This window comes from Saccostrea cucullata, unplaced genomic scaffold, assembly GCF_032062105.1.
Source record: "Saccostrea cucullata isolate Sc308-1 unplaced genomic scaffold, CSIRO_AGI_Scuc_v1 ctg2905, whole genome shotgun sequence".
Taxonomy (NCBI): domain Eukaryota; kingdom Metazoa; phylum Mollusca; class Bivalvia; order Ostreida; family Ostreidae; genus Saccostrea; species Saccostrea cuccullata.
In genome coordinates this window covers 53,369-63,644 of record NW_026937687.1, presented here as the reverse complement: position 1 = coordinate 63,644, position 10,276 = coordinate 53,369, and the positions used below count along the sequence as shown (strand labels likewise).

Below are 10,276 nucleotides of genomic sequence, written 5' to 3'. Positions count from 1 at the left end.
ACAATATTTTTACAAGCAATTTTTACAATGATTTTAAGTGAATAGTCATATGTTGTCATCAGGGATGGTGTAATCGTTATTAGCTGTAATCGATTACAGATTGCTGAGTATCATGAGTAATCAGTAATCATTCATTTTATGATTACAAGTAATTGGAGATGGGTATCGCCAAATATATTTTGTATCGCAATATATCACGATTTTTAGCTCTACTGATCAGAGACCAGAAGAGCTTATACGATAGTAAGGTGTCCGTCTGTCTGTCTGTAAACAATTTTTTCAAAATGCTACTCCTCCTACAGTTTTGGTCTGATTTCAATATAACTTGGCACACAAGTAGACTACACTAAGATACATAATTTAGTGCATCAGTTTTTGATTTCGATGAGCGATGTAGCCATGGTTACTAAAAATAGAAATTTCTGTGAAATTCCTTTAAAACGCTACTCATCCTACAGATTTGGTCTAATTTCAATATAACTTGGCACACAAGTAGAATACACTAACATACATAATTTAGTGCATCGGTTTTTGATTTCGATGAACGGTGTTCCCATGGTAACTAAAAATAGAAATTTCTGTGAAATTCCTTTAAAAAGCTACTCCTCCTACAGATTTGGTCTGATGGCAATGGCTTCTTTTATCTTCCTTTGTTATAAGTACAAACCAGTAGAGCTACAGTTGACAGAGATTTCTGGTTTACCAAAATATGAAAATATCACAATATTTTTACAAGCAATTTTTACAATGATTTTAAGTGAATAGTCATATGTTGTCATCAGGGATTGGGTAATCGTAATTAGCTGTAATCGATTACAGATTGCTGAGTATCATGAGTAATCAGTAATCATTCATTTTATGATTACAAGTAATTGGAGATGGGTATCGCCAAATATTTCGTATCGCAATATATCACGATTTTTAGCTCTACTGATCAGAGACCAGAAGAGCTTATACGATAGTAAGGTTTCCGTCTGTCTGTCTGTCCGTCTGTCTGTAAACAATTTTTCAAAATGCTACTTCTCCTACAGTTTTGATCTGATTTCAATATAACTTGGCACACAAGTAGACAACACTAAGATACATAATTAAGTGCATCATTTTTTGATTTCGATGACCGATGTAGCCATGGTTATTAAAAATAGAAATTTCTGTGAAATTCTTTCAAAATGCTACTCCTCCTACAGATTTGGTCTGATGGCAATGGCTTCTTTTATCTTCCTTTGTTATAAGTACTAACCAGTAAAGCTACAGTCTCGACAGAGACTTCTGGTTTACCAAAATATGATAATATCACAATATTTTTACAAGCAATTTTTACAATGATTTTAAGTGAGTAGTCATAATTTTTCTTAAAAATATGCTAGAAAACAAAATTTTACTGTTTGGAAATTTTTATGTGCCCGGATCAATAGATCCGAGGCGTATATTGTTTTTGTCCTGTCTGTCTGTTTGTCTGCAAACTTTAACCTTCACCATAACTTTTAAACCATGAAAGATAAAGACTTTATATTTGGTATGCGTACTCCACTAATTAAGCTCTTTCAAATGACATCAAGGTCAATGACCTTGTGCCCTTGACTGAGACGTATATGCTAAAAATAGCTTTTTTCTGCAAACTTTAACCTTCGCCATAACTTTTGAACCATAAGAGATAGAGACTTCATATTTGGTATTCCTACTCCACTAATCAAGCTCTTTTATATGACATGAAGTTCAATGACCTTTCGACCTTGACATATATGCTAAAAAATAGCTTTTTTGTCGGCAAACTTGAACCTTCACCATAACTTTTTAACCATGACAAATAGAGACTTCATATTTGGTATGCATACTCCACTTCTCAAGTTCTTTCAAATGACACCAAGGTCAATGACCTTGTGACCTTGACTTTGACCTATATACTATAAATAGCGGTTTTTATGTAAATAAGATTATGTTTGGATGGTAAAATGCCGTTCTTTTCACCTTTTGCCACATTTTTTTTAGACTTTCTATAATTTTAATTTGAAAGATTGGACAAATAAATGAATAATAATATGTATCTAAATACCGATATTTAGGTCTCCATATCACGATACGTATCACGCAACAAAAAATCGTGATATACCGGTATACCTATAAAATCGCAAGTTTCAAATTTAAGTGACTTACATTGAATTATAACTTTTACTATGATTATGGCAGTTATATCAGCTTTGGTACATAAATGTATACTATTAAACTGTAAATTTTTATGTATGTGAGCCTTCATTATAAAAAAAAAAGCAGATTTATTTATAAAATCCTCATTGATGAATGATGTGCGATTTAGGTTGGCTTGGCATGGGTAATTATAATTATCAACAGTGTTCTATCAAGCCTGACCAGTTAACCATTGTGCTAATCCTTGTAAAAACATCTACCAATTGTAGTCTAAATTACTTCTCTCATGTCGACACTGTTAATTACATGTAAAACAGTTTCTGTCCACTACCTATATTCCAAGCAATAATTATGCCTTATTTTGTTGACTAATTTAATGATTATTATTTTCAGAGGAAACATAGAGATATTTACACGAGAGAAAAAGATGATCAACCAAAAACATGGAAACATACATCCAAACTTCTTCAAAAACAAGTACAATTAATTCAAATGATCCGAACCAGCAGCAAATTTCTGAGGTTTCGATTTCCTTCATAGCAGGAAGTTTGACACCTCTTTCAGTTGTTGAAAATCCAGAATTCCGGTTGTTAATTGAACCATTGAATCCCAAATATAAGCTACCATCTCGTAAACATTTTTCTACAAAACTTCTTAAAAATTCTGGAAAGGTCAGCCAATATTCAAACTAAAATAAAGAACGAGTTACAATCTGTGAATAGTGTCTGTTCGACTATTGACCTCTGGTCAAATCGACAAATGAAGGGCTTTCTCGGTATAACAGGTCACTTTATATTGGATTGATGCATGGAATCAATCATGGTGTCATGTAAACGATTTAAAGGCCAACACTGTGCAGAAAACATGCGTCAAGAATACGAGGACGCAGTGGCATGCTATAATATAGCAGAAAAGATAACCAACATTGTGACAGACAATGCTTCAAATATGGCTAAGGCCTTTTAGTTTGCTCTGCCGGGATTTGAATGTGAGAAAGATACAACCTCGAAAGAAGACACATGTGAGTCAGACAATGAAGATGAAAATGATGATTCTAGTTTGGAGCCAGTGGAATTCGACTATGCTATTGATGATATCCCCAAGCATGGAAGAAGTTTTGCACACATCTTACAGCTAGTTGTCAAAGATGGGATGAAGGACGTTAGCCCGCATTTAAAAACAGTCATTGCAAAGGCTTCAAACATAGTGAAATATGTAAGGAAATCAATTAAAGCCAATGAAATCTTGGAAGATGAAAAGAGACTTCAAGCTAATAATGCAACTCGGTGGAATTCACAACTAACAATGATCCGTTCCATCCTTCAGATACCTGATACAAAACTTAATAAACTGGACACGACTCACTTAACTGGATATGAACGAAAATTATTGCAGGAACCCTGTTTTGTTCTTAAACCATTTGAAGATGCAACATTGATGGTGCAGCCCGAAAAAAATGTTTCTGGAAGTTTAGCCATCCCATTTATACTCGGCCTTGAGCACAAGCTTGCAGAACTTTCAACTATATTTATAGCAACAATATGGCGTCCACATTGTTATCTTCAATGACAAAGAGATTCACAGTAAACAAAGATGATGATGTTTATCAACTTTCTGCAGCACTGGATCCAAGATTTAAATTTCGGTGGTCGAAATCCCCTGCGGACATAGAAGAAAAGCTTCTTTCATATGCAAGAAGGCATGATTTAGCAAGTGAAACTTCTAGTGATAATGGATCTCCTCCAAGAAAAGTTAGTAAGCTTGATAACGGACTTTTCAGCTTTATGACACCTACAAAGCAGGTGAAGAAACGACATGTTTCTGGTGATACAGTGAAAATGGAAGTATCACAGTACCTGCTTGAGTGTTCTGACACTTTCCGGATTTTTGCGTTCCGTATTTTAGTTTTTTTGGTTTATACGCACTTAGGTAACGCTGCGTATACGATTAGCAGCATGGCATGGCTGCTCACGGTTTTGGCCGTCCTTTCCTTGTAACTGTTTAATTGCAACCGAGTGCGTGTTCCCATGGTGTAAGTAAATGTTGCTTGTGTTTTGTGTATATTGCGTATGCTCTCTATTCGGTCATAATTAATTTGTATAACAAGTTCTGTAATGTTTACATTATTTCCGGTGATGAAATTCGGACGTGCACTATCATTTCATAAATAGCCTAAGTCAGAATGCATGTATGTAAGATTATTAAGATATATGTAAGCAATTACGATGTTATCATTATAAGCATATTGTAATGTGTTGTTTATTTGTTTATTTTCAGTATTTTACCCTTTCATGTCTTGCTATAAATAAACAGAAAACTGTTTATTGTTTTATTCATTGGACCTGGCCAGATAAGGGTAACGTCTGCCCGTGTTCATGTGGCAGTGAGGCAGAACAGTAAAATAACCATCTACTCTACACCAGATGTTGCAGTTCCATATTCCATATGTATGGTTGCCGAACAGGAGCTCCAGGGTAGCGTGCTGACCAGCGTGACGACCCCTCCCTCAACCAACAGTTCCTCGTGCATGGACATGAACATTAGTGATTGCGCGTACCAAATGTCAGCAACTATTAAACTGTAGTACTCTTTGATATGCTGCCTGTATTTGTCATGCATTTTTATGATGAACATTCATGTGTGTACGCTGTTGTGTATAAACAGTGTGGTTGTTATATACATATACCCTTTGTCTGAAAATCTTTTGTAGTCGAATACTAGTACTGTCGTTTCTGAACATTTTATCATTTTGTGTATATTACGCAACAGTAGGGCTAGTTTAGGTAAATGTTTGGTTGCTGTCAAATGATTGAAATTCAACTTGTAATGTACTGTAGTAGGCATCTGTTTTATTTTGTGACTGCATGAAGTTAGCATGATTTTTTACATTTTTCATGCACTATACAATAGTGCTCTAGTTTTTGCATAGTATTGTGTATTCGAGTGACACAACTGATAAATTTATCGAGCTGAAACTGACAGTGTGAAATAAACAGTGTGTTTATGACGTAAAATAATATTGTGATTTGGTATTATTCAGCACATTGTTTGCATATATGTATCAATCATGAGTGACCAAAATGACGAAAATCAGTTAGGCGTTAAGCATGAGGATAATATTCTTCGTCACTCTGAGCGACAGAAAACTCTTACAGAAAAGGCATATTCGATATATGAATCCAAGATTCAGAAATTCACTACAACTTTTGATCGAATATGGAAGGACATAGAATTGGCCATTTTTGATTATAACTCTAAGGTGTCAGAAATTGAACCCCGTGTGTTACAGCAATATGATGATGATGTCGGCTGTCTTCGTCAAGAACTTACTGCATCATCTGGAACATTAGTCGAATATCTTATAAGGACCAATACACCAGAGAGTTCAGTAGAAAGGTCAAGACACTTAGATACCTTCATTAGAAGAAAAGGAATTGTTGATAGATTCTTAGCTGGGATTGCAGAGCGTATGTTAGAGGCAGTGGAAAACATATCGCATAGGATGGCATCCGAACATAATAGTCGCAGCAGCAAGAGGTCCGGAACTTCAACAAGTCCATCAGTCATACTGTTAGAGAAACAATTAAATGTGGAGAGACAGAAGACTGGATTAGAGTTCCTGAAGCATGAATTAACATTAGAAAAGAGAAAGTCACAACTTGAGTTGAATCTTCGTTTGTTAAAACAGGAGCAAGAAACTGCTGTCGCGGAAGCAGAAGTCAGAGTGGCAAGAGACTATATCACACCTCAAGAGTTCCATGTCAAAGAAGAGCGTCATTCACAAATTCCGAAGGATGAGATTGTGTCTCGTTTCCTATCATCACTTGACAGCCAGTCCTCAGAAGGATTTGTTAAACTGCCTCCGCCCAAGTTTATTTCAACTCCACATGAGCCTGTGCTTGAGGTCAAGGACACTGACCCTCCAAGGCCATCAGCTATGCCTGACCCGAATCCAGGCATTGGTGACTTCACTTCCTTTTTACTTAAAAAAGACTTGTTGACTTCACGATTCATGGCTTTCACTGACCAACCAGAAGCATACACAGCTTGGAAAACCAGCTTTCAAGGAATTCTGAAGGAACTGCGGGCAACACCAGGAGAGGAGTTGGATTTACTCATAAAGTGGCTAGGAGCAGAATCAAAGAAATTTGCCATGAGCATGAGAACAGCAAATCCAAAGGATCCACAGAAGGCTGTGCGACTGATATGGCAGCGCTTACAAGAACGCTACGGTAGCCCAGAACTTGTTGAAGCGACTTTAAAGTCTAAACTGGACAAGTTTCCATCTGTATCTATAAGTGACAGTAAAAAAACTGTATGAACTGGCTGATCTGTTGACCGAAATAGATGCAGTTAAGGAGGACCCTACCTATTCAACCCTCTTGTCATATTTCGACTCTTCCAGTGGAATCTTACCTGTTGTGAGAAAGCTCCCTGTGAACATTCAAGAAAAGTGGATTACAAGAGCTTCGGCCTTTAAGAGACATTCCGGACAACCACATCCTCCATTCAAGTATTTTGTGGACTTCATAATGGAGATGAGTCAAATCAGGAACGACCCTGGGCTATGTCTACAGGATCGGAGAAAGGAAAACATACCGGTACATCGCCCTGAGCGCAGAGTTATAAACAGAAAGACAGACCTTGAAGCTAGCAACAGTGAGAAATACAAGGACCATTTTGATCCTAGGAAAAAATGTCTAATTCATCCGAAGGATTTTCATGCCTTAAATAAGTGCAGAACTTTTAGCAAATAACCAATGAAAGAACGCACAGACATTCTTGTAAGGCACGGAATTTGTTTCAAGTGTTGCAATTCTATTGAGCACTTTTCAAGGAACTGTAATGAGAAAGTAACATGTTCAGTCTGTGCAAGTGATGCACATCCGTCGGCGCTTCATGTTGACCTTGGGAGCCCTCAAGGCGGGGAGAGAAGACAAGATCCAGAGACAAAAGCTACAGTAAATAACAAGTGTGCGCAGATTTGTGGTGGTATTCAAGGAGGAAAGTCGTGTTCAAAAACAATTCTGGTTAATGTGTATCCACAAGGAGAACCTAATAACTTTGTGAAAACTTACGCTTTGATTGATGATCAAAGTAATTGCTCATTAGCCAAAAGTGAACTCTTTGAGATGTTAAACATTAACTCTGAGACAAAGGATTATCAGTTACAAACATGTTCAGGAGTAAAAACTATGACCAGCAGGATTGCCAAAAATCTTGTTGTAACATCACTGGATGGACGCACAAAGCATTTGTTGCCCCCTATTGTGGAATGTGATCACATACCAAACAATCGTGACGAGATTGCAACGCCAGCCTTGGCAAGAAGGTTTCAACACCTTTCAGATATAGCTTGTCACATTCCTGAACTAGACTCTAAAGCAAAGATATTGCTTCTTATCGGCCGTGATTTGATTGTTGCACACCATGTCCATGACCAAAGAATTAGCCATAATGCTCCATATGCCCAGAAGTTGAGTCTTGGTTGGACGATCATTGGTGAGACATGCTTGAACAAGGTACACCTACCAGCGAAAGTTTCAGTGAACAAAACATACCTGCATGACAATTTTAGGCCTTCTATCTTGCAGCCCTGTAACAACTCACTCACTGTTAAGGATCCTTGCATCGACCAGGAACAGTTTTCCTCTGTGTTCGACAGAACGCCAAATGATGATAAGCCAGGACCTTCTCAGGAGGACATTGTTTTCCTCGATATTATGGAAAGTGAGTTCCATCGCAACCAAGTGGGAGAATGGACAGCTCCCCTCCCTTTTAAGCCTGGACGACCAAGACTTCCAAACAATTACACTCAAGCAGTCAAGAGAGCCAAAAATCTAGACTCCAATCTCAGGAAGAATCCTACAAAGATGGATCATGCCCTAACTTTCATGGAAGGGATCTTTAGCAAAGGACATGCTGAAATAGCCCCACCTTTACATTGTAAAGATGAGTGTTGGTACTTGCCAATATTTGCCATTTATCATCCTAAAAAGCCAGGAAAAATCAGGATGGTCTTTGACTCCTCAGCTTCCTACGATGGAATTTCATTGAACTTTGTTCTGTTATCTGGACCGGATTTGACCAATAACTTGTTCGGCGTGCTTCTTCGATTTCGCAAAGAGAGAGTCGCAGTCATGGCAGACATAGAACAAATGTTTTATTGTTTCCGTGTTATCATCAAAACTACTTGCGTTTTCCGTGGTACAAGAACAATGACCCATCAAATGAACTAATTGAATATAGAATGACTGTGCATGTTTTCGGCAACACGCCGTCGCCGTCTGTTGCAACATATGGCCTGAGACAATCTGTTGCTGATCATCCGGATCCTTAAATAAGAGAGTTAGTGCAAAGAAGTTTCTACGTGGATGATTTGTTGGTTTCAGTTCCAGTTGCGGAGCAAGCCGTCAAGCTTATCAGAAAGACTCAGGAAACCTTGATGGAAGGCGGGAAGCTCAGATTACACAAAGTAGTCTCCAACTCACAGGAAGTGATGAGTGCATTTGACGAAGGAGAAAGAGCTAAAGACTTGAAATACATTGATTTGCGACTGGATGAAGCACCCTTACAGAAGAGTCTAGGACTGACCTGGGACTTACAGACTGATTCCTTTAAGGTGGATGTGTCCCTTGAGCGGAAGCCATTTACAAAGCGTGGAATGCTGTCCACATTAAACAGCCTATATGACCCCATCGGTTTCATCAGTCCAGTAACGCTGAAAGGAAAGATATTGTTTCGTAAGGCCCTGACTTCACCGTCTGACTGGGACTATCCTCTTCCATCTGAGTTTGAGGACGAATGGCGGAATTGGTTTGATTCACTTGAGGAATTGGCCCACATTAGCATCCCTAGACCATATACATCGTCAGGCCTGCACGACGCTTCTGGAGTGGAAGTACACGTTTTCTGGGACGCCTCGGAGATTGCTGTCTCTGCAGTTGCTTACCTTAAGGTAGTTGAAATGGATCATACAGAAATTGGATTCGTGCTTGGGAAATCCAAGTTGGCCCCAGCACATCGACACACAGTTCCCCGACTAGAACTGTGCGCAGCCGTGCTCGCAAGTAAAATTGCAAACATAGTGACAGATAATTTAGACTCAAGGATTGACCATTTACAGTTCTATTCGGATAGTCGCATAGTATAAGGCTACCTGTACAATACCTCGAGACGATTTTATACCTATATGTCAAACAGGGTTCAGAAGGTACTTAAGTTCGCTCCAGCTAGTCACTGGACCTTTGTGCAGTCAGCAAAGAACCCAGCAGATATCGGGTCAAGGTCAATTTCAGGAAGAGACCTTCAAAGTAGTGAGTGGATCAAGGGACCTGATATACTCTCCAGTGTGCAAGGTGACAAGGAGGAATTTCATTTGGTTGATGCAGACCACGACAGTAATGTGAGGCCACAGCTGTCAACCCTTATGACTGTCACAAAGAGACCATTCGGGATTGAACGATTCCAGAGATTCTCCACCTGGAAGCCATTGGTCAATGCTATTAGCATTTTGAGATATGTCGTATTGGGTAGGCATGGAGTTCAGTGTGATCGGTTCTCATCACGTTTCCGTCGAACTACAGAGACATTCATTATAAAGTTGGTGCAGCAGGAGACCTTTCACCAGGAAATATCGAATCTTCAAGAAGGGAAGCTATTCCTAAGAACAGCTCTATTGTCAACCTTGACCCTTACCTGGATGATGATTCCATTCTTCGTGTTGGTGGACGCCTGCGTTCAGCAGAAATAGGACTCATTCGTCATATTTATGACGTCAGGTGTCGCTGGTGTACTAGAGGTGGTTACGTAAACGCTTTAATCACCGCGGCGCTTGTAACAATGTAAACAAATGGACGTGTTCTCGAACTTGGAGCTAAACGGAGGGGCTGAATCGATCTTTAATCGAGCTGTCACAGCCGGGAGAAAGGTTTATTCGAATCTTGGGTAATTATTGTTTGTAAATATTATACATTTATAGAAACTTTCTAAGAATTATCGAGTGTAACATGCCTGTATGACGAAGATAGTACAACGACAAAGCATTGAGTTTACAATCGACATTTTTGTAAATTGTCAGATGTATAATCACCTTTACCACTTACATAAACTCCAGATTCAAATGGAATTA

General features: G+C 38.6%; 1 protein-coding gene and 1 pseudogene across 1 annotated transcript; both read left to right on the top strand.

Annotated features, from left to right (window-relative positions):
• Positions 1-2,588: 2,588 nt before the first annotated feature.
• Positions 2,589-3,714, top strand: LOC134248655 (E3 SUMO-protein ligase ZBED1-like; annotated as a pseudogene).
• A 3,191-nt stretch (positions 3,715-6,905) lies between these two features.
• LOC134248654 (uncharacterized) lies at positions 6,906-9,298 on the top strand. Its single transcript, XM_062731056.1, has 2 exons — positions 6,906-8,352; positions 8,538-9,298. Exons 1-2 carry the CDS (start codon positions 6,906-6,908, stop codon positions 9,296-9,298), a joined length of 2,208 nt encoding a protein of 735 aa, XP_062587040.1.
• Positions 9,299-10,276: the final 978 nt, after the last annotated feature.